Below are 24,565 nucleotides of genomic sequence, written 5' to 3'. Positions count from 1 at the left end.
TGACGAGGAGGGCTTCTGATGACAACGGTGTATTCACTTTGTGAAAATGCACCAAGCTCTTCACTTATGACTTGTGCATTTTTCTATATGTAGGTTATGCGTCAATCAAAAGTTGTTTTTTTAATTGATTTGGGGGGGGGGAGGGAAGGAGGAAGGGGGTGGAGAAAGAGACAGAGAGAGAAAGAGGAAAGAAAAAGAGAGAGAGAGAGAAACATTTGTTGTTTCACTTACTTACATACAAGAATCAACCAATGGTTGATTCTTATATGTGCCTTTACCAAGGATCAAACCCACAACTTTGGTGTATCCGACGTTTTAACCAACTGAGCTGCCCAGCCAGGGCAAATCAAAGTTTTTAAAAACAAACAAACAAAAAAGATGGACCAAAGACTTGAACAGACATTTCTCCAAAGTGGAGATATGAGTGGCCAATAAGCACATGAAAAGATGTTCAAAATCACTAGTCACTAGGAAATGCAAATCAAAACCACAATGAAAAACCATCTCATAGATCCTAGGATTGATATAATAATATTTTAGAAAAGGAAAATAACAGGTGTTGGTGAGGATGTGGAGAAATGAGAACCCTCATACATTGCTGGTGGGAATGTAAAATGGTGTAGTTACTGTGGAAAACATTTTGGTGGTTCTTCAAAAAGCTAAACATACAATTACCATATGATCCAGCAATTCCACCAAGGTATATACCAAATATATATATATATATTTATATATATATAAAACAGGGACTGGAACAGATATTTGCACATCAATGCTCATTGCAGCATTTTCATAGTATCGGAAAGGTTGAAACAACCCAAGTGGACATCAGGAGATTGATGGATAAACAAAATGTGGTCTATGTATACAAAGGACTATTTTTCAGTCAAAAAAGGAACGAAGTTCTCATACATGCTACAACATGGATGAACCTTGAAAACACTAAGCTAGGTGAAATAAGCCAGACGCAAAAGAAAAAATATTCTGTGATTCTACTTATACATAATATCTAGAATAGGCAAATCATAGAGACAGAAAGTAAGTTAGAAGTCACAAGGGGCTGGGGAGAGGGGTGAATAAGGAGTTACTTTTTAACGACTACAAAGTGCTTGTCTGGGGTGATGAAAAAGGTTTGGAAATAGTGTGACAGTAACAACATTGTGAAGGTAATTGATGCCACTGAGTTGTACACTGAGTGAAATGGCTAATTTTATGTTATATAAATTTTACCACATAACCCCAACTGTATTGCTATACACTAGCTATGAACAATTGAACAATAAAAAATTTTAAAATACCATTTACAATACTATTGAAAAAATATGCAATAGTTAGGGATAAATCTTACAGAAGGGGTGAAAAATTTACACACTGAAAACTACAAAATATGCCTGAGAAAAATGATCTAAATAGAGATATACCATGTTCATAGATTGGAAGGCCAAATATTACTAAGTCAACTCTTCCCATATTGATCTGTATAGTCAACACAATCCTAACCGAAATCCCAGCAGGCTTTTTATTTTTCCTGGTATAACTGTAAAATCTCATTTAAAATTAATGTGAAATTGATAAGGACCTAAAATAGCCAAAACAGCTTTCAAAAAGAACATCATCCTCACTTCCCCAGGGCTTGGGTGGAAGAGCCTCTTCAAATCATTCCTTCTCTCTTGTTTTAACTCCACACTCACCAAGCAACCTTTTGATTTTACTTGCCAAGTAGCTTGATTCTTGGTTGGGCCACTGTCATAACTACAAAGGGATCTTCACAACTGTGGAGTAATAAATATTCTGGTTTGAAACAACAAAAAATAAAGTTGAAAGTCCTGAACCATCTGATTTCAAGACTTATTACAAAGCTATAGCAATCAAGACAGAGGGGTATTGGTGTCAAGAAAGACAAATAGGTCAATGAGGCAGAAGGCATAGTACAGAAATAAACTATATAATAAGGACAACTGATTTTCAATAAAAGTGAAAAAAAGGAAAAGTCCTCTCAACAAATGGTGCTGAAACAATTGGGTATCTTCTCTTTTTTAATGAAACTCATACCATATACAAAAGTTAACTCAAAATTCAGCACAGACCTAAAATGTTAAATCTAAGTTAGAAAATTCCTAGGAGAAACCTCAGTCAGTTCAAGTTAGGCAATGATTTCTTAAATATGACACCAGAGCACAATGCATAAAAATACAAATTGATCAACTGGACTGCAGCAAAAGGAAAAATTTTCTGCTCTTCAAAATACATAAGAGAATGAAAAGAAAGGCACAGATTTGGATAAAATATTTGCAAGTCATAAATCTGATAAAGGACAGGTATCCAGAATATACAAAGAACTCTCAAAACTCAAGGATAATGAGGAAACAATTTAAATAGGAAAAATGTTTTAACAGATACTTCCCTAAAGAAGAGATATGGATGCCAAATAAGCACACGAAAAGTTGCTCAATATCATTAGTCATTAGGGAAAGGCAAATTAAAATTACAATGATATTCTACTACATGTCTATTAGAATGGCTGAAATTAAAAAGACTGACTATACAAAGTTGTCTCAGGTGAAGAAGTCGGAATTTCCATACACTGCTCTTAGGACTGTAAAATGGTATGCTCATTTTGGAAAAGTTACGGTGTTTCTTAAAAAGTTAAATGTACACCTACCACATGACCCAGCCTAGGTATTTTCCCAAGAAAAATAGACATATGTCCATACAAAGACTTATGCATTAAGTGACAAAGCTTTATTTGTAATGGCACAAAAGTGGAAACAACCCCAGTGTCTACCAACAGGTGAATGTATAAACAAACAACGGTATCTCCATATAACGGAATATTACTCAGCAATAAAAAGAAATGAACTACCAATTCATGCCACAACATGGAAGAAAATCAAAATAGCTCTGCTGCGTGGAAGAAGCCAGACTAAATAAAGAGTATATACTGAATGATTCCACTTACACAAAATTCTAGAAAATGTAAACAAATAAGGTCAGTGGGTCCCTGAGAATCAGGAGGCAGAGAGGTCCACTTCAATGGGGACCTGAAGGAAGGAGAGAGGTTTCCCAGGTTCAAATGTGGTGGGAGCAGAAGCTAGAGAGCAGGGTTGCAGAGTGACAGTTAACTATTAACAGCTGCTTTTATTTGTTTGTTTTTGCAGGAAAATGCTTAGTGACTATATAGAATAATCTCGATTTAAAATTTTCCTCCTATATATGTATTAGACCTTTGGCATACGCTACCACTTATTTCTACTAGAATTCAGACTGTGAGCTCCTCTGGGGGGAGGATTTATGTCTTTTTATCTACTTATCTCCAAGGCCCAGCACATAGTTTGCACTCAATACATCCTGTGGGATAAGGGAATGAATGTGATTTGGGATCTGAGCACAAGCCTGAAGGTTTTGTTATTTTTTTAAGTTTGCCATCCCATCATTTGAGAGTTCCTCTCCACACAGACCTGCTTTCAAAAGGGCGGGCTCCCTGGGACTGTGAGGTGACAACCAGCCGATGGCTAGGACTGTGCAACGAAGGGCTAAGGAGGAGACAGAATCAAACGCCTTTTTCCGCAAAGAAAAGGTGGCCCAGTTGCACGCATCCTGAGGAAGGCAGGATAAAGTTGGGTAGTTTTACAGGCTAAGGAAGGGTCTCCAATGAAGAGAGGGGGTGCGGGCGGAGAAGAGAGCTGGGGGTCCGGGACAGTGAGGAGGGGGCCACGGGGAGTCAGCCCGGGGTGGGGGAAGCACCCCTTCTCCACCTCGGAAAACAGGGGCAGTCGGCGGCGCAGGGAGGATTCAGCCGCGGGAAGAGGGAGCCGCGGCGCCGGCCTGCGGGGCGGTGAGCGCAGCCGGGCTGGCGAAGTTTCCCTTCCAGCTCTCCCCGCCGAGGGCCACGGAGCAGCACACTGCACTCGGGATTCTGGAGATCGAAGCGGGCTTACGAACTTTAAATACGACAAAAAATAAAGACAACAAAAATGTACCCTCTCTTATCATCGTGGTTTCGTGTTTTAAAGAGGGGTAGCACTTGACACACCCGAAGAGTAGAAAGGATGACATCTGGAAATAAATCTACTCCGCTTTGTGACCAACTCACTCCGACGTCATTTTCCCCGTTTTACCAGGAAGGACGATTCTTTCCTCCAAGACCAGAGCGTGGGCAGCGCGGCTGCTAACCGCCCACGCGGGCAGCGGCTCCGGGTCCCCGCGGCCGCCGCGCGCTCTCCGCAGGGGGGCAGCCGCCTCCCCGCCCGGGGGCCCCGCGGCGCAGACCCCGAGGGGGCCCGAGCGAGCCGCGCCCCGCCCGCCCCGCGGCCCCGGCGCCCACCCACGGCGCGGAGCAGGGGGGCTGGGGGTGGGGGTGGAGGGGGGTGGAGGGGGGTAAGGGTGGAGGCGGTGGGGGGCAGCTCGCGGGTCCGGGTGCCCCGGAGCCCCACTCGGACAGCTCTGCCCCGCCGCTGTGAGGACACCCTCGCTTCACTCAAGTCTCGGATACCCGAGGCTCTCGGTACCGACGTCGCGGGTGCTCGAGGGTCCGACACCCCCCCCCTTTTTTTTAACCTGCCACCATGAGAAAAAATTGTATTTATGAAAATCCGAAGCAGCACAAAACTCAGACGCTCCACTCGGGACTGGGCGCTCTCGCCGCTCTCAGCCCCCCGGACGCCGGCTTCTCCCGCGGGAGCCAGCGCGGGCGCCCACGCTCGGCCCCCGAGCCCCGCGAGGCCACCCGGGCGCCCGCCTACCTGTCGTAGCTCCAGCGGCTGTAGGACAGGGTCCGGTGGCTGCTCACGCCCTCCATCGCGCCTCGGGGGCAGCGGCGGCGACCGGAGCTGCGCGGGCTCGGCGCTCGCCCGCAGCCCGCCCCGCGCGCGGAGGACTGTACCATTCCCCCCGGGGGGGACCCCTCCCGCTCCGCCAATGGCGGGGACGTGCGGGCTGCGGGGACCCGGGCCCGAGGGGCCGCCTCCCCCGCGCTGAGTCGCGCGGAGGCAGCAGCCACGGCTTATTTATTTATTTATTTCTGATGTGTGCTCCACGTCGCCATGGCAACCGCTCCCTCTCTCCGCGTCACTAGGGCACCGCGCTTTCAAACCTTCCCGGGCCGGGGAGGCTAAGAGGCTGTCCTTCCTCCCGCAGTCCCGGGACCGCGCCTGGTACTCAGCCCCCGCAGAGATGGCACCTCCTTTCCCGGGTGGGGGGAGCCGGGTCTTCATCCATTAAGGACCCCCAACCTTCCACCGCCAATTGCCCCTTCTCAGGAATGGGAATACCCAGCCCCGGAATTCCGGAGATTCCCCCTCCGCCTCCCCGCCCCCTTCCCCCCAGCTTGCAAGTCCTTGAACCTCCAGGATCCCCCGTCTCCTGAAGCTGTGGGGACTCAGCCTCCCCGTTACCCAAAGGGAAATGCACTTCTCCCTCCCCCTCCCCACTGGATTCCCTCGGCGCCGCTCCGCCGCACAGTGTGGCCCCTTGGGTTCCGAGGACCAATCCCCGTCGTCATTTCCATTTCTGTAGATTTCCTTTGTGCTTTCATGAGATCCAGCTGTGCCGGCTCCACCGGCCGCACGCGCCTCCTCGCCTACACCTGGCTGAGGTCGGCCTAGGGAGGGAGACGCGGTCCGCTGCGCCGGGTGGGGCGGGAGGGGCAGCCCGCGGGCGCCTTTCATCCCCCCCCCTCCCGGCTGCGGGGATTTAAAGGTATAATCTCCTTGCAAGGTCAAGGAGCCTAAGAAGGACCTTTCAGCGCAGCTGTTGGGAGGCCGCGCTGACCCGCTGGGACAGGGGACGCCGGGTTGAGGGGAGGCGCCTAAATTCCCCGGAGGCGTGGGGTGCAGGGCTGCAGAGGTTGAGCTACACTAATCCAAGGATCAGGGGCAACTCCTGTGAAACTAGACTTGCCTGTTAACCCTTAGTTACAGGGCTTGCAACTGGCAGCGCACCTGTTGCATCCACCCATAAGTGTGTGTGTGTGTGTCTTCCATTGACTAAGTTGACAACGCTTAAAAATGGGGAGATTTGATAGATGCAGCTTTATGTCCTCTCTTGAAAACTAAGAAGTTCTAGTGCCTTTGGGCCTGTCTTCAGCATGGCAGGCACAGAACAGAGAAGTGGCTGCTACCCTTACAGGGAGCACATCTTCTCCTATGTGACTCAGGCCCCAGCCATCCAGCTTCTCTCACACAATTCGCTGGTCTCAATAGCTTTGGAGTGTGCCACCATGTGGAATACAGTCATCTCTGTAATCACTGGCTTTCCATGGCCCTCAGAGCTGCCCTAATGCAGAATTAACCAGTATTTACCAAGGGCCAGGTCCTCGGCAAAATGCTGTACGTAGCAAAGGGTTTACAGACAGACATGCATGGACTCCTGTTCTTGATGATACTTTTGGTATGGCCATGACCTCAGGAGTGCTGGATTGGGACTCCAGAAACATGTTGAAAGTGTGTGAAGCCTTATTTCATTGTTTGGGTAGGGGTGAGGAAGGAACTTCCCTATCTGGAGAATGTGTGGTTTGTTGCCCCTCCCACAGAAGACTGCAGAACCAGAAGCCACTGCTCCTGAGCCATATGTTATAAGACATGCCTCCAAGGATGTCCCTCCTCTGAAGGATTGATTGGAAGGCCAAGAGAACCTAAGAAAGGACTCCCTCAGGATAGGTCCTGCTCCTGCAGCATCGCCCCACTCAGTAGAAAGAGCTCTTCCTTCCCTGTTTATGTGTATATTAAGCAATATTTTCCCTTCTCTCTCCCATTTCCTTACAATCTAATACAGATGTGTAAATAGTAATTAAACTTTCACCTCCGTATTTAAGCTACATGGTATCAAAAGGGGAGTGTGAAACAGCTAAGGGGAAATGCACAGAACCCAGATAGACAAGAGACTTTGACCTCTTTTGGAGAGAGGGTTCTGCTGCTCTGCTTGACCCCTGAAACAATGTAGTAGCAGGAGCAGGGAGAACAAGCATAGGAGCCCATCTTGAAGATGTTCAAGTGGGCCAGAGATGGAATGGAAGGTTAGATAGAGGCGAGCTTATTGACCTGGGAGCAGCCTCCTGTGCCTTGGGATCGAATGCTCTGGTAAGGGCACCTGGAGCTGGTCTAATAATACCTTTGCTGCGGTGGCCCTCCGAAGCTTGGATGTGATGGCCTGCAGTGAGATGGTGTAGTAGACAACAGTGATGCTTCACTCAGATTCTTTTGTATCCCTTTTTACTGGTCTGTGTGTCCACACCTTCCACTTGCACCAACAGCCTTGATGTACTTTTGCTTCTAAAATCCAGCACCTGCACCTCTTCTCTGAGGCCTGCCTTCACACTGCTGGAGCCACTGTGCTCGCCACACAAAGAGCAGTAGGTACCTAGGAATTTACTCCCACCCTGGATGGCCTTGTCTATCACCTGACAGGTGCAGGAGTATGAAAGTGCAGCATCCTTGCCATGGCACGGACAACACTGAGGTTAACTTGTACTCCAGTCTCCCTGGAGGGTCAGGTTGAGTAACTTCTGTGGGACTTTGAGATCACACCCTTGTTTTCCTTCCTCCTATATCTTGTCCTCCTACACCCCTCCTTTCCGTGTCTCCATAGCATCTCAGTGGTGCACTAGAGCTGGCTAGTGCTGAGAGCCGATTGCTAGCATCTCTTCCCAACTCCATGTTCAGAAATTGGCCATGGTGGGAGCATTCACATGGATTAGTCACAGAAATTGGTGAATGCTATGAATCAAGGCTTTTTTCTTCTTTCCAGAGAGCCAGTTGTTAATTATTTACCATCGTACCACCGAGGCACTTCCTTAATCATTTGCAGGAGTACTCATTTCAGAGTCTGCTCAACCAGCAGTCACAGAAGCTGGGTCCTCATTACGGTGTCATTCATGTCACCCCACAAGAAGACTGTCCCAGCACTTACATCAGACTCCTTCCATCTTGGACAGGGCCACAGCATGTTCTTACTGGAATTGATACCTTTTCTGAATATGGGTTTATCTTCTATGCCTGTAGTACTTGGCCAATGGCTTATAGACTACTTAATTATCAACCTGAGATTCTGTATAGGGAAGCCTCAGCTAAAGGGTCTATTTATGGTAAAGGATGTGTGACAATGGTTTTGTAAAACAAGGGGTCCTACCACATACTTCATTACCTGGAAAAAAAGGGTAGAACGTGTGAGTGGCCTACTGAAGGCTCAGGTAAGGAGCCAGCTTTGGGATGGAACTGTGGCCCTCCAGGGTGTAGTACATAAACTAAACTCTCAGCTGATATATAGTACCGTGTCCCCAGTGCTTAGAATACACCTTGATTTCAGACTTCCAGTCTCCAGAACCGTGAGATAATAAATTTCTCTTGTTGTAAGCCACCAAGTGTGTGATACTTTTCATGGCAACCCTAGGAATCTAACAGATCGTCTTACCAATACACAACCTTCCCCCAAGTCCTTGTTACATATTGTTTTCAAGGGATCCAACTCAGTATGTTCCCCCTCAGGCTGAATTTTTAGGTCTGTTTGGAGTTTCCATCCTCGTTCTTACCCCAGTCCATCTCTTGCATCTCCAATCAGCTGAGCAGTCTTGCTGGACTGGATGGGATCCTGCCTTACTGTACCATTTCCTTCTTCCAACCTCCAGAGTTTGGTGAGTGCTCCTCATTCACCTGCCCAAACTCTAGTAAGGGCACCTGGAGAGACCAGGTTCCATTATAGGGGCCCCAGGACCACATACTAGCTCTGGCACCAACCCTCCCTGGACAGGAAGCCCAGGACCTCATTTTGGTCATCAAGGCCTGGGCCAGGGTTTCTCCTGGGAAAAGGCAGCTCCAGTATTTTTGAATAGAGAAGCTTTTAGATTACAATCTGATTGGAAGGGGAGTGTATAGGAGATTTACTTAAAACTATTTCTAAACCACATTTTGAAATAGATTATGTGTTTATTTGGGGTGGATATAGAGGAAGATGCTTTGGAATCATCACTACAGCTCAAAGGCAGCCAAGGAAGCATTCTTTCTTTTTTTAAATATATCTTTATTGATTTCAGAGAGAGGAAAGGAGAGGGAGAGAGATAGATAGAAACATCAATGATGAGAGAGTCATTGATCGGCTGCCTCCTGCACGCCCCTGACTGGGGATTGAGCCCGCAGCCCGGGCATGTGCCCTGATGGGGAATCGAACCCCGATCACCTGGATCCTAGGTCGACGCTGAACCGCTGAGCCAGGCCCGGCTGGGCAGGAAGCATTTCTAAAAGTTCTGGTCACACTTTCTGCATTGCCCTGGCCTCTCCAAAGCTGAACCAGGCCTGTAGAAAACTGCTCAGGAACTGAAAGGATGGGAATGGGCAACCAGCAGCCTTTAAGTGGCACGAGGGAGCCCTCTAGTGGCCATCACTCAAAAAGCCTCGGGCACAGAGCTGCACTGCTGCTGGAACTAGGGGTCCATTACCATGGACAGAAGGACTAATACTTGGAGGCAGAGAGACCGTTCTGAGACGGACAACCATCATCCTGGAACAGAATCAAAAGCACAGGGCTGGCAACTCCAGTGAGACAGAAGATAGGTCAGGATGGATCAGACAGGTCACAGAACAAACAGACCTAATCACAGCCTAGGTCACCAAACCCAGTTTGCCCCTATGGGAGGCATCACTGGGGAAAAGTGGACAACTGGAATTTTGTTAGTCCTGTAAGGACTTTTGTTACTGGTACAAACAATGATTATGTTGTTCAGTTATTTTTTAAAATTAAAATTTGAAAATATAAAATTGACTTCAGGTACAGAGAACTTATAAGGCACCCCAAACAACTTTTGGGAGGGTATGAAGGTGCCCCCATGGAGAAGGCAGATACTGTGCTGCGGCAGTTAGTGCAACCCTATCTTTACCGCTAAGCTGCTGTACCCATGGAAACACAACTCTACATATGCACCATTGTAAAATTAAGAGTAATATTTTGATCTTCATAGCTCTTCCTCGTCTTTTGTGCCCAATCAATTCTAATGTCTTTCAAGATTGAATTCCCTTGTCTGCAGATTTAAGCACGTTCTCTACTGTGTCTTTCCAAGACTTGTTCCTATCCTTTACAGCAATTGTTCTACTTTGTCATAATTGTTCATTTTTGTGCACCTACCCCATAATACTGAGACCCATAGAGGCAGAGAACATGGCTCATCTACTTCTACACCCCCAGTGCCCACCTCTATGACTGGTGCATACTAAGCATCACTAAGTATTTGTAGAATGAGTAAAACAAGTAGCAATGTCTGGTGTGCTCCCTCCTCCAGCCCCTCTCCAGAAGATCCTGATGACTCCTAATGGATCTATCATGTCCACAGTGCCCTGTAGTAACTATCCTGCAAGCCACCCATTCATTTATTCATTAACAAAGGTTTACTAAGAACCTATTCTGTGTCTGGGTCGGCTCTGTGATCTAGGAATTGAAGTCTACAGTAGACTTTGCCCTCAAAGAGCTTGTGCTCTAATAGGGGAGAAATAGACAAGTTCAAAATGGTGAGATAATTGCTAAGACAGGATAATATCATGGGCTCATGGCATAGGTGCACCTTCCAAGAGGAGGCAGTACTTAGACTAAAATCTAAGGGATGAGTGGGAAGCCAGCTAAAAGGGTAGATTCTAGCAGAGGGGAGAGCAAGTGCAAAGGGAGCCCAGGCTGGGGGAGTAAGGGATGAGGCTGGAGAGTCAGGCAATAGGATGAGCCATATAGATTGTGGTAAGAAGTGTGGACTTTACCCTGGGCAGTGGGACCTCTGAAGAGATTGCATCTGAGGTATGACCTGGTCAGATTTACAAAGAGCAGTGTGGCTGCTGTGGAATGAATTAGAGAGGGTATAAGGAAAATGTTTTTCTCTAAACTACTTACATCACACACTTCCGTGACCAGATATACAGGTAACTTTCCACACCATGCAATTCTGACAACAGCTGAGTGTCCTACAATTTAGCTCAATGCCGACACTACCTACCTAGAGATAGTGTGAGATCCTAAGGTTAAGAGCTCAGTCCCACAAGACTGCCACCCCTGTTCTGATGCCGTTGCAAGTCTAGGTTGTCACCCATGCTCTGACCAACCCACTATCAATTGGAGCTTCCCATGACCCCCTCCTTGGGTTCGATTAATTTGCTAGAGCACCTCACAGAACTAAACAGTTTACTTGCCATTACTGATTTATGACAAAGGATACGAATGAACAGCCAGATGAAGAGGCAGAGTGCGGCCTCAAAAGGTATAGAGTTCAGGAGCTTTAGTTCCTGGGTCCAGGGTGCACCACCTTCCTGGCATGCACCTTGTTCCTATGTTCTTGTTCACCAGCTCAGAAATGCTTCAAACTCTGTCCTTGTGGGATTTTTGTGGAGGTCTCATTATGTAGATGTATCTGATTAAATCACTGGTACTTAAATCAAGCTGAAAGTTCCAACTTCCAATCACACAGGTCGGTTCACCTGGCAACCAGTCCCCATCTTATGGTTTTCTACAGGCTTTCCAGAAATCACTTCATTAACATAAACTTAGGTACTGTTGAAAGGGGCTTGTCAGGAATAACTAGGCTCTGTATCACTTAGGAAATTCCAAAGGTTTTAAAAACTGCCTGCCAGGAACATGGGTGAAGACCAAAATATACAGAATATCATAGAGGGCAAGATTGAAGGCAGAGTAGTAATAAAACAGTTGAGGCATGATGGTGGAAGGGAGGGGAGAATCAAGGATTCACCCAAGGTTTATGGTTGGGACAATTGAGTGCGTAGTCATGTCATCCCTGAGGAAGGAAATTCAGGAGGTGATTTGTGAGAAAGAGATAACCAGTTCAATATGGAACACGCTGAATTTAAGATGCTTTTGAGACATCCAGGTGAGGTATCTGTGTCCATCTAACTAGTCCAGAATCAGGAAACTAGTTCTGAATGTGGGCCAGAGCTAGAGTTTGAGAATAGGCATCCTTAACATACAGGTAGTCATAATCATCACAGGCTGCAGTGAGAGCTTCCAGGCAGAGGGTGTAGAGAAGGTGAAGAGGCCCAGGATGTAACCCTGGGAATGAAACATTAGGGGGGCCAGAGGAAGAAGGACCAGGAAAAAGCACCGAGAAGGGGTGGCTAAGGCGGCTGGGAGAAAATCGGGCAGTGTCGTGTGTCATGGAAGTTAAGCAACATGTCTCGCCCAGACACATTCTGAGATGTTTTTAGCATATGCACAACCATGTAACAAAGAGAACGTGTGCACACATTCCCAGTTAAAACAAACTTGCACACACATAAGCAAAGGTTGCAAAAAAAAATAAAAATCCAGCCCTGGCCAGTGTTGCTGTTGGTTGGGTGTCGTCCCTTGCACCAAGAGGTCTCTGGTTTCATTCCCAGTCAGGGCGCATGCTCAGGTTGAGGGCTTAATCCCCAGTAGGGGGCCTGCAGGACGCAGCAGATAGATGTCTCACTCTCTAAAAATCAATAATAATAATAATTTTAAAAATCCAGTCATTCTTTTCCAGTAAACCTAGGCACAGAGTGTTCCTTTCCTCACAAACATCTCCCACGCCAGGAGTCAACAATGATGGAGCCACACGGTCGACAGTCATTCTGAGCCTCTGCACAATTGTTTTCTGTGCCTCGAATGCTCCACCGTCTTCTCTCCTTTTTGTCTGTCCTCATTCAAGTCCAGTTTAGATTTCACTTCCTAACTAGACACATGCCATTACCTCTGACACCCGTGATTCCCAGGTCATGACTGCTTTGTCTTCTCCAGCTCTGAAGCACGGCTTTGCTTAGCAGTTTGGCATTCATTAAGGATTACATGAGCAAATGGCTACCTTGAATTCTTCAGCCTTTCTCCGAAAGATCTGGTGCAGCCCGCAGTTGACCAAACAAGTCACAATTCTGTTTTGCATTGCAAGCCTCACCATTTGGTCCCACACTATGCCTCTAACCTTAACTCTGGTCACAGCCCTCTGCATCCTCTAAGCTTCCACCACTTTGGAGTAGTCAACTTCCATATACCACCATCTCCTCAACCACCTTTATCAGAAACAGGCAGCATCTGGACTCGTCCCATCTTACCATCCATGTTTCAACCAGCCTCTAAATCCTCCTGCGTCTGCCTCGTAACACGCTTGAGAATGTGTCTTCGTCAGCATCCCCACTGCTGCCGCCTCGGCTTGGGTCCTTATCATCTCTCCTCCGAACAATCACAGCGGCCCTCAACTCATCTCCCTTCCTTCAATTTTTTCCCCTTTCTACATTACTACCAGGTGATCTTCCCAAAATCCAAATCTGATTAAATATGCTTAAAATTATCCACTGCCTTCCCACAGCTTCCGGGATAAAAAGCCAACCTCCATAGACTGAGGGCCCTTATGGTCACCTCCTGCATATGCCTCCTTAGGTTGTGAACAGGTTAAGCTTTTTTATATCTCCCTACTTTTTTATGTGCCCCTTCTGCCTAGATTACCTTTCATGATTGTCTGGTTTAAAAAAGACAAAAAACCAGCTCAGATACATCCTGGATAGAACCTTCCCAGATACCCTCTGATAGAGCTGGTCAATCCTATGATGTGCTCCTGTTATATTTTTGCCCTAATGGAGTAATTATTTCACTGGGCCACTGAACTATGAAGGAGAAAATGTGAAAATAAAATCCAGACTTGTATTCAAATCCTGTTTCATCATTACTAATTATATAACCTCAAGTAACATATACAACTCCTCTGAAAATAAAAACTGCCCTCAAACATAACAGGTGCTCAATAAACATTAGATCTGGCACTCGTTTTCCAACTGATTTATTTACTTTTCTGTTTTCCCCACTAAAATGGGGAAACACTTAACTTAGAGATCCTAATTCTGCCTCCCTGAACCATGGTATCAAACAGCTCTATCCTATTATTTACATATTTTAAAACACTGACCATACCCTCTACTCTTTCAGTTTAGATTAAGTATCCAATTCTCTCATTTTCCCTGCATGGATTCTCCTTTTCATTTCCTGTGGAAGCCACAAGACCCACTAACGAATGTTCACAGTACTGTCAGTGGATACCTTTCCAGACTGACAACCACGAGGAAAAATTTCGTGATGTTAATTCTCACCATGGAGAAGGCTGTCTTTCCACCAGGAATCATGGGTCCCAGGCCTGAGACCTGTATCCACCTCCTCCTCTCTTTTCCTCTCCTTACTCACTAGCATTCTCTAGGTACTTCAAACTGTGCACACGACAACCCTTTATACTGCCATCCATGTAAGATGCTATGAAAGAGAAGTGATAAAAAACTTTCTATGGAGGTTGTCTGCTCTGATCATAAGCAAAGAGTGGGGAGATGGTGTACCTGTAAGCCAGGGTGCTAAGGCTATCTGGTCTGGGGTCAGGTGAAGCTAAAGTGGCTTGGGCTGTGGGTGCAACTACTGATGACAAGTTGTGCCAAACACACAACTAACTTCTACCTAGAGCGCTCACTTCTGGTTTATGCATGAGCCCTAGAAGAGTTTTCTCCCTTCCCCAGCAGTTACTCACATAGATGAATTCATTTACAAAAGATAGGCTATGTTTATTTTAGAGTCACAAGCAACTGACTCACTCAGTGTGACTCAAACCACAAGAAGCCATTTCCACTTCACTCCATTCTGAGTCCTAGCACTGGAGCCAGAGTAGAACGAGTGCTGCTGGGGCCAATTCACAGGTTGACAAGTTTCTCATTCAGGGCAATCTGTGACTGTGTGAGATTGGCCAGGTAGGTCACCATCAGCAGGTCCTGGAAGAGAAAGAAGCCATCATGAGTGCAGAGCTAGGTAAAGGGGAGCAGAAAGGCTGTTCTGGGCAGCTCTACAATGGACATTGGGTGATAAATGACAGCTGGATAAATGACAGCTGGGAGAGGGTGAGAGCTGAAGGTAGAAGATGGGAAGGAAATGCTTAAGAACACTTTCTCATCTCTATTGATAACTCAAGAGAAAAAGGGTGCTTGAGTTGAGATCCATGGGTAAAATTGTGGGGGGTCTGAGAACGCAGATGGGGAAAATAACAAATTGCATTTTCATTAACCTCTGAATTTAAGTATTTCTTTCAACCGTGAATCTAGATAACAAGTCGCAGTTTCAGCAGTACCTGAGCCAAGGGGATCAAGGAAGGAAAACGGGGTCTCCGAGCATGTGCATTACCTCTTCCTTCCTCCCAAACTGGTGAGCAAGGGGGGCAAAGGTAAAGCCCTGTCTTCGGTCCCCAGGCTCCCTTCACACCCACGGTGAGGCAGGGAAGGCACAGGCTCCCAGAAGCCCAGACATGGCACTCACATTGATGTTGCTGTTGAGCATGGTCTCGAAGTCCTCAGGAACAATCTTGGGTACTTGGTTAACCAGACTCATCAAGAAGCGGCCCACAGTATTGTCAGCGGACACCTTTCCAGACTGAGCACCAAAACAAAGACTGAATGAGGCACAGTTAATTCTCACCACCAAGGACTGTCATTTCAGCAGCCTCTCTCTCAGCAATCTAGGATGGAGATCTATGCCCGCCTCCTTTTTTTCCTTTCCCGTCTCACCAGCACATCCTCTGCATACTGCAACACTGTGCTGAGGGCATCCTGGATGCGAGCCGATGACCCCGCTACTTGCTGCAAGTCACTTGAGAGTCCAATGACCCGGTTGGTGCTAAAACAGGTCTTCATGATCAGGTCAACTGTGGGATTGGGTTGGGAGGTAGAAGAAACAGAGAATTCAGTGGTTCCATCAGGAAAGAGATGCTTTCTAACCATCCTGCTAACTCTCTCACCTCCCTCTGCACTCGGTCAACTTCCCCAAATTCCCATGCTCTGTCCCTGTTAATGTTTCTTCCTCTAGACAGAGCTCAACTCCTGTACCTAGTATGCCAATCACTGGTTCTGGTCTCATAGGAACAGCCCCGTAGCCTCTAGTACTGATAACTTCCCACCTCTAACAATTTTACACATGACTCCTTGAATCCCATTTATGTAGGAGAATGACTGTGACTTCTAGTCATCACAAACCTTAGATCAATGGTTCCTCTTTAAACCACCCAAGGCCCTCCATCCTTGTTAGTGAGCAGCAACCCCCTCCCATGAAAAATTCCCAAGACCTTGAAGGAAGGCATGGGAAGGTGACTCACCTCCAATGCGTTCAGTGTCATAGTATGCGTATTTCACCGTCAGAGGTGTGAACATCACCCCCATGGTCCTCCCCGGGACACCCATTAAAGTGCTGGGGAGAGAGAAGTCAAGGTAAACGGACGGCCTTGAGAGGGCTCCACGTCTGGTCCAGGCTAGGAAAGCAGTCACACCAAGAATATGGCTTCCAAAGGTGGCTCGAATCCCCAAGGCCTCACTTTCTTTCCTTAGCTCATTCCACACATCAAACCCTTGTCCCATGAGAGGGAACTCAGCTTTCGGACCTGGCCTGGTCCAGTCAGAGGATTACTTCAAACACTGTGCAATCTCTGTGATAAGAGGACAGGACACTGGATTTCCCTGGGAAGCCGGCTGCCTAGACATCCACCACCACAGAAAAGAAGGACAGGCCCTTTCTGGGACAGAGTCCTTCATCTGCACCTAAAATACAAATTGGCTGCAGTGCACCAAGTCATCTCACTAAAGGTGACTGCCTTTACTAAGCCAACTACACATTTTTAACTGGATCTTGAGGAGCACGAAATATCTGGGGAGGCTAGGAGATCGAGCAATGGCCATAAGGACTTGGTATCCACCATCTTTGTCTTACTGCATAATAGTTACCTCATTACATCAGCATCAGACACAGAAACAGAAACAGCACGTAAATTTAACGCCTTCATTCTAAACAGGAAATAGAATCCTTCCAACTCCAAGAGCAGCCCCTTCTTCAGGACGCCACTAAAGCCTTTCCCAATACCCCCCTACCCCCCACCCACCGGCACTTACACCACCTCAGTATGTCAACACTGTAATGTTATGGTCATGAAAACTATTTAATCCTGGGCTAATAAATATGTCAAAATAAGGACAGCCATTCTTTAATGTGTACTACCCCGATCCTGTGCTCAGTTGTAGGGATAAGGAAACTCTATAGAGGGCAGCTCAGAAAAGCAGTGAAGATGGTGAAGGGTGATGACCAGAACACCATGGGAGGAGCAGCTATAGGAACCATGCAGAGCTAGCTTCCAGGAAAAATGACACAAAGCACAAGACAGCTTGCTCAAATACCTAAGGGCTGCCCTCTGAAACTGGTTAAGAGCAGTGAGTAGAAACCTGGGGTTCAACTAGGATCAGCAAGGGGAAATTTTCAGGATGGATTTTGTTTCAGAGCAAATAAAGCCTTTCTAATGATAATTGTTGAGTGAGGAATGGGCTTCCTTAGGAGGCAGGGAGTTATACCTGCTTGGACTGGAGGTGGGGTGTCATCTGGCCATGGTATGAACTAGATAGCCTTTTATGCCCTTGTGGCCCAAGCCCCTTGTCACCTGACATAAGCCTTGATGCTCATGCGACCATTCTGGAGGCTCGTGTCCACAGTGAGGTGAATGGGGTTGGGGGCTTCCCGGCTGTAGTACTCGTGGATCAGCACAGAGTGCTCTGTGATGTCATGGCCTGTAGCATACCTGGAAAACGAAAAACAAGGTTGTGGACTCACATCGACATGTGACATCAATACCAACCACAATGATGACATGGCTGTCTTTAGGTACCCGACAGCCCCCTGGTAGTGATACGCAGTGACACTCCAAGTAATAAAACAGTAAACACGTCAAAAACTGTATCAAATCAAATCAGAAGTTGACTTGGAGCTCCTGAAAAATTCCAAGTCATCAGCAAGGCAAAAAAGACTTGTTCAGTAAAAGCTACAATTGAATAGAACTATTTTTGGCCTCAAAGGATCAGAATAGCCAGCAAAACACACTTTATTCATAGCTCCTTGAGGTAATATGCTTTCAGTATTCTGTCTCCTGAAGAGGCAGTATAATATCTAGGCTGGTGGCAAAAGGCCTTGGCAATCACTGAGAGACTTTCTAATCCCCTCCGAACCCCAACTTACCAGCCCAGGATGAGCTCATTTGGAGAGACTTTCTTGTGCAATTCATACATGTTCTTAGCAAATTCCATGTCAACGGCCACCTAAGAGGGCAGGAAAGAAAGCTCAGAAGCCAGTTCACAGAAAAAAAGAGTAGGAACCAGAGGCCACCCACCAGACAGAAGAGGCACATAAAGTATGTCCAACTGGAATGAAGCTCTGTGAACTGCAGGAGCTCACGTTATGAGCACAACATATTATGAGGAGGAGGGCCCAAAGGGGAGCCTAGCAAAAGAACAGCTACAGGCTGCACAGGGTCAGCTCAAATTCCCACTCACTTCATCTTCTGACTCATTGTGCGGCACTGAAAAGCAGTTGGTGACTTCCACTGAGTGCTTGTCAACGGTTCCTATAAGAGAGAATTGTCCCCATGTTATGTAACCCAAAGGCTCCTTACAGCCTCCGACCACTTTCCACATGCTTTCAGATATTCAGTCAGTCAATGAACAAAAACCTGAGCTTATTAGCTCCAAGTTTGGCCACATGCATCAGTGGGACCAGGATTTTGCAGAGAAACAAAACTCCTGAGTGACCTACAACTCCTTCTTTTAACCATCAACAAACAGAGCCTATTTTTTCACAGGTCACCTTTTGTGTTACTTTCCGCTATCAGTCCTACTCCAGATCTTTACTGTGACTTCATTTTCAGCCTCTAGATTTTTTCCCTATGATTAATCTGCAGAGCTACTTGGAAGATTTTAATTGTGTTTAGATAGACCACCCATACAGTAGCCACAGCTCAGAGAACACAGTTTAGGGAGATTCACCTATACCTCTCTTCAGCCAGCTGGTCCCATGGTGATAACCATAACCCTATCATCACCCAGAAACCTACCTGTGAACCTTCAACACCAATGTCAGTCTTTTACCACAAACTTCTATTCTAATTCTTATCACTTTATCCCCACTATGTACATTTGTTTCTTGACCTCACCAAGACTACTAGTCCCTTGACTTCTCTATTTTTTTCTCTCCCATCCCAGGCTTCAAGTGTTTCCCTCTTCACCACAGACCACAAGGTTGCCTATACCCGTTAGTGCCTAATTCCACTTTCCTATGGTTTCTGCCTCCTTAGCTGAAACTATGCCTCCAAACCCAATGGATATATATTCTTTATCTTATTTGACCTCTCATCAGCATCCAACAGACTTGACAACATCAAGCTTTGGAAACAGTTAATTTTTAGTCTTCTATATTTTCTATGCCAACAGGACACCCTTCTATTACAGCATTTATCACATTATATTCTAATCATTTGCATGCAAGAGTATGTCTTCATCTTCAACTTAAGGTTACAGTAGAGCTCATTTTACCAAGCTTTGAATTCTAAGTGCCCAACAGTTTTATGATACATAAAAAGCATTGGTGACTTCATTTAATCAAATGAAATATGTTTCATAAATTAATGTCTGAGAAAATTTGTAAGTTCCTAGCAAGCAGGATCCATGCGTCATTCTTCAGTAAACACGGCTTCTATAACACCCAGTGCTGCACCATGATGCCTGCCTGGAAGAGGCTCTGAAGGTCCAGGTTACAGTTAGTCCAACTAGAGTCACTGCAATTTTGGAGGCACCTAGCACAAACCTTGCGTAGAGGTTTCTTTAGTTAAATAGCTCCAGTAAATTAGGAAAATTTGACAGTACAGTTAAAAGTGTATTTGTTCAGTGCCAAGTAAGTAATGCAAAAATCATTTATTACAAGCTCAAAGCAGGGCATAATCACAGAATGCTCACATTTTGGGAGGTTAAGAATGGGGGTGAGGGTAGAAGTATGGAGGCTGAGGATGAAGGACCAACACTGAACACTTTTCCTGGAACATGAGTGGAACTTAAAGAAACAAATAAGGGAGAGTAGGGAAGGCACTTGTGACAAGGAAAATACAAAGGCTTGGTGTGAGAAAGGCCATGGCAATGTTTGGAAGGTAATAGATTAATTGAAATTTCTGTAAAATGCTATACCCTCAAAGAAAAAGAGGGAGAATGTGTGTGTCTTTTAGGGTGGTACAGGCCCGATGTGGTGAAGGAGGGCAACCAACAGCCATTTTGTACCTAATGTGTGCCAGCAGTTAGACGCTTTCAGTAATAACCTCATTCTCACAGAGACTAAGCCTAAAGTAGCCCCTGAAGGAACTAGGCTTTAGGTAATTTGTCCCAAGGCCCATGGGACAAATTTGATGGAGTCTACCTACAAATCATGTCCTCTTGCAATACACCAATTGTCTTCTATAGTGGGGCTATCACAAGTTCAACAGTAAGAGAAATGATGCGTACAATTGGCGCAGGGGGACAAAGGTGACTAAGATGGAGTGGAAATGAATTTGATGAGACCAGCAGTCCCCAGAGAAGGAGACATGTCACCAGTAATTCCTCTTTAGTGCTTCTCAGTTTTACAAATTATTTTAACATAAAATATCTATTCCCCATATTTGGAACTTGGGTAGGGAAAAGGTTATTCTCTGATGTGCAGATTCAACAATATCATAAACAGACAACACAAGTGTTTGTGTCCAAATGGAGAATCAGAGACAGCTCTGGGGGAACTGGGTCTTTAGGGCTGAGCATCAGGGACACTGAGGGACAGAGCATCAGGCTTACACACCTAGGAAAACTGATTATTACTGAAGCCCAAAACGGGTTCCTGTCAAACCGGTTTACTTTTTGAGAGGATATCTTTTAACAGATGTCTCCACTGCCAACTGGTTAGGAACTTCTTTGTAAACACCTGGGGAAATAAAGACTTAAGGGGAGTTAAGTGGTCACTGGACGTAGGGAGTCCTAGACGGAGTATTAATTCATTTTTGGTAGACTGGGATAACCAAACTTGATGTGAAATGCTACTGGGAAGATTAAAGTGTAAATCATTCGGCACATGATATTTAATACATAACTGCTTATGTTGCCCAAAATGACAGCAATCAGGCCAGAAAGTTCAAGTTCCTTGGGAAGATAAGTCGCAGCAAGAAAGTGGGATGGAGAAATAGGTAAGAGATCAACGCGGACGGGAAGAAAGGCGAGCAAGATAGAGGGGAGGTAGAAGGGAGCCTCAATTTTCTGATCACTCACCCAGCAGAGTCCCGATAACTCGGGCAGCACCCTCGTTGCGTCGCTCGTAGCTGTCCACGATGGAGGCCAAAATGACCGGGTGCAGCCGGACCACACGGCCGCCGGGGAAGGGGCCCGGTAGAGCAGGGCCGGCCAGCGACTGCGCCGGGGTCTGCGCCGGGGCTGGCGCCGAGGCCGGGGTCTGGCCCGGAGCCGCGGTCGCAGCCGCCGCCGCCGCCGGGTCTGGGGAGGAGGCTGGCGCTGGAGTTGGTGCTGGAACCGGCGCTGGCGCTGGAGCTGGAGCCGGCACTGGGGCTGAGGCCGGGGTCGGGTCTGGGGCTGAGGCTGGGGCCGCGGTCGGGGATGGAGTGGCCGGAGGAACACTCGCTGATACCGCCGGGGTGGCCATCTTGTCGAGAAAGAAGGAGCGTGGAGTGGGAGGGAGGAAGCTGGCCAACAGGAACACCGCGATAGGCTGAGCGCGCACCGCGTGGACAGCACCTTTGTTTCCATTGGTTATTGGTGATGGTTCTCACGGTCCTACAATTTCCGGCTTGGAGTTCGTGCTCTTAGATCTCGGTCCGATGCGCACTCAGTGAGAGCCGAGGCGAATAGTTCCGAACAAACTTGTGACCGAGCTGGAAGAGAAACAACTCAGTCTGACAGTTGCCGCCAGATGGAGGCAGAGAGCAGCGCAAGAGTCGCAGTTGGTGTTTTAAGATTTCAATGAGCTAATAGTCAGAGGGCCTCGTAAAGGGCCTTGTTTTTGACAGCGTCATAAGGTGTCAGTCTGTTGGTTTATTCATTCAGCAAACGGAATATGTGCCAGACGCTTATTTGGGCGCCTGGACTATATCAGTGAACAAAACAAAATTGGATGTCAATGAAAAGTTTACATTCTAGAGGGGAGTGAAAAATAAGTATATTATATAATATGTTAGACAGTGATAAGTGCTAAAAAAAAAAAAAAAGTAGCAGAGAGTAAGGGGGACTCAGGACTTGTGAAGAGTTAGGGTAGGCCACAGTGAGAATGTGAGATTTGAGTGGACTTGAAAAAGGCGAGGGAGGTGGCCGTGGGGGGGCGGGGGGAGTGACAGCTCCAGGTACAGGGGACCTAAGTGCAAAGGCCTTAAGGCAAGAGCAGGCCTGGTGTGTTTGAGGAGGCTATTTGATAGCTGGAGCATTAAGATAGAGGTAGGGAGTAGCAGGAGATGGACTTCTAAATAGGAGTTGGGGCGCAGATCATTAAGGACCTCCTAGGCCAGGGTAAGGACTTGGACTTCTAGTCTGAGTGAGATGGGGAACCATTGCAGAGTTTTGAGCAGGGGAAGGTCATGATCTGTCTTAGTTTTAAAAGGATCACTCTGGCTCCTTTGAGAAGTATATAATGGGGGGGGGCGGTTACTGGGGGAGAGGCAAGTGAGAGAGAGTGAGCAGAGAGGTGGTAGGAGAATACCAGGTAACCTAAGTGAGGGATGACGGCCGTTGGCGTCAAACTAATAGCAGTACAAGTGGTGAGAAGTGGGCAGATTTCGGGTATATTTTCAGGATGGAGAGAAGAGAATTTTCTGAGAAACTGTATGTGAAGTGTGAAAGAAAAGATGACTCCAATATTTTGTGCTGAGCACTAGTATGAAGAAGTTGTTTAACTGAGATAGTGAAAGCTCCAAGTGGAACAGGTTTCTGAGAAAAGATCATTTTTGGAAGTGTCACCATTGAAACGTCCATTAGAGCCCGGCGGGACGTGGCTCAGCGGATGAGCATCGACCTAGGATCCAGGCGATCAGGGTTCGATTCTGGGCCAGGGCACATGCGGGTTTTAAGGGCTCAATCCCCAGCAGGGGGCGTGCAGGAGGCGGCCAATCAGTGACTCTCATCATTGGTGTTTCTATCTCTCTCTCTCTCCCTCTCCTTTCCTTTCTCTGAAGTCAATAAAGATATTTTTTTAAAAAAAAGAAAAAAAAGAAATGTCCATTAGACACCCCAGCAGCATTGTAGAGTGGGTAGGTGGAGATTCTAGTCTGTACTTTGGGAGAGGGTTAAACTAATAATGCTCTGTAAAGTTCTTAGCAAATGCCTGATATACAGCAGTTGCTATTAAGTGGTAGCTATTACCAATACTATGTGATGAAAGGAGATCTGATCCTAAGTCCCTGTGGAGCTTTGGGCAATCTGTAGGTTTTTGTGTTTTTTTTTTGGAGCCTTGCCTTCCTTCTTGATGTAATAGGGGTGATAACATCTGCCTGTCAGGAAACCTATCCCCTCCCTTAATTAGGTCAAGTCCAGGCATCCAGCTGTCAAGTTGGGCAAGCGAGTTTGGGCTTCTTAGCCCTGATTCTTATGCCCAAGAATTGTTTTCTCCTTGGAGCTGCCTTCTATAATTAGAATTCACACAATTCTGCTCCCCTGTCAGTACATACATTTTTTTTTTAATTCCCCCAAACATAGGTGAACAGTCTATCAGAGAATGATTGAAAAGTGGCTCTTGGATTTGATGACCTGGATCTGTCAGTGGAATTGGGTGGGGGCTGCACATGGAAATCAGAATTCAGATGTGAAAGAATGGTCAGTTTGAATTGACCATGGTGAGTGCTGGCTACTCTCTCAAGGAAGTTGCTGGAAGGAAAGGAGACATTTAAGGCAGTAGCTGGGGGAACAGCAGGATTGAGAGGTGGGAAATTTAGGCCAGAAGAGTTTTAAGTATATTTTAAACTAAGGGTCAGAGTCTAGAGAAGAGACAAAGATCTAATATGCAAGTATGAGTAAGGAGAGCTATCTAATGAAACAAGGACGGAAGAGGAACATGAATGGAGAAGCATAGATGAGAGGGATGGTCTTGGGCAGGATGAGGGACATGCTGGAGAGGCTTCCCTGGGCTGTGGCTTCCCTTATGTGTACCTGGTGGGCACCTGCCTTAGTCCGGCTGGCACCCTGAGATAATTCCATGGTGAGAAGTCCAGAGGAGAGAAGCACCCTTGATGAAGAGGTGTTGCCAGCTGCCCCAACTGACCATGCACAACCTTGGGACCTCCTACTCATATGCTGATTTGAGTTGGGTGCAGGTACTTCATCATCAAGAACTTTGCCTTTATATCGATAGCCTATAGGAAAGAATGAAGGGAAGGATGAAGAATCAGAGACACTTCAGAGAGAGAAGGGAATTTGTAGGCGCTCCTATCAAGTGGTGTTTTTCTGAAGGAAGTGGAGGCAATGTGACCCGCTGAGGATGGCAAGGCAAGGGTGGGGTTCGGCCTTGGGGCAACAGACGGTGTTTGGAAGGGCAGAGAGTAAGCCATCAAAAGCATTGATTGATAGATTATGTGAGGACCCAGTGGAGCCTGGAGACCTCAAGGATCTGGTCAGTTTTTGTATTTTTCTCCAGCCACACAGTTCAGGGGCAGGAGGAGAGAGATCATTGACAAGGTCTTTCTATGGATGCTGATCGGCCTGGACAAGGGAATGCATACATCCAGGATGCTGGCTTT

General features: G+C 46.7%; 1 protein-coding gene across 1 annotated transcript; it reads right to left on the bottom strand.

Annotated features, from left to right (window-relative positions):
• Positions 1–14,506: 14,506 nt before the first annotated feature.
• On the bottom strand, positions 14,507–21,489 carry EIF3F (eukaryotic translation initiation factor 3 subunit F). Its single transcript, XM_016213980.2, has 8 exons — positions 21,102–21,489; positions 18,318–18,388; positions 18,004–18,083; positions 17,432–17,569; positions 16,106–16,197; positions 15,522–15,658; positions 15,274–15,387; positions 14,507–14,735 (listed from the first exon to the last, which is right to left on the bottom strand). Exons 1-8 carry the CDS (start codon positions 21,487–21,489, stop codon positions 14,658–14,660), a joined length of 1,098 nt encoding a protein of 365 aa, XP_016069466.2. The 3' UTR covers positions 14,507–14,657.
• Positions 21,490–24,565: the final 3,076 nt, after the last annotated feature.

This window comes from Miniopterus natalensis, chromosome 11, assembly GCF_054644295.1.
Source record: "Miniopterus natalensis isolate mMinNat1 chromosome 11, mMinNat1.hap1, whole genome shotgun sequence".
NCBI lineage: Eukaryota > Metazoa > Chordata > Mammalia > Chiroptera > Miniopteridae > Miniopterus > Miniopterus natalensis.
This window is presented reverse-complemented; position numbering and strand designations above follow the sequence as displayed.

Excerpts from the sequence above, each read along its gene's own strand:
- EIF3F (XM_016213980.2), bottom strand. The coding sequence starts at position 21,489 with ATGGCCACCCCGGCGGTATCAGCGAGTGTTCCTCCGGCCACTCCATCC. Across the intron at positions 18,084-18,317 it reads ACAATGAGTCAGAAGATGAA|GTGGCCGTTGACATGGAATT; the intron begins GTGAGTGGGAAT and ends CTGCCCTCTTAG. Across the intron at positions 14,736-15,273 it reads TGCTCAACAGCAACATCAAT|GACCTGCTGATGGTGACCTA; the intron begins GTGAGTGCCATG and ends TTTCTCTTCCAG.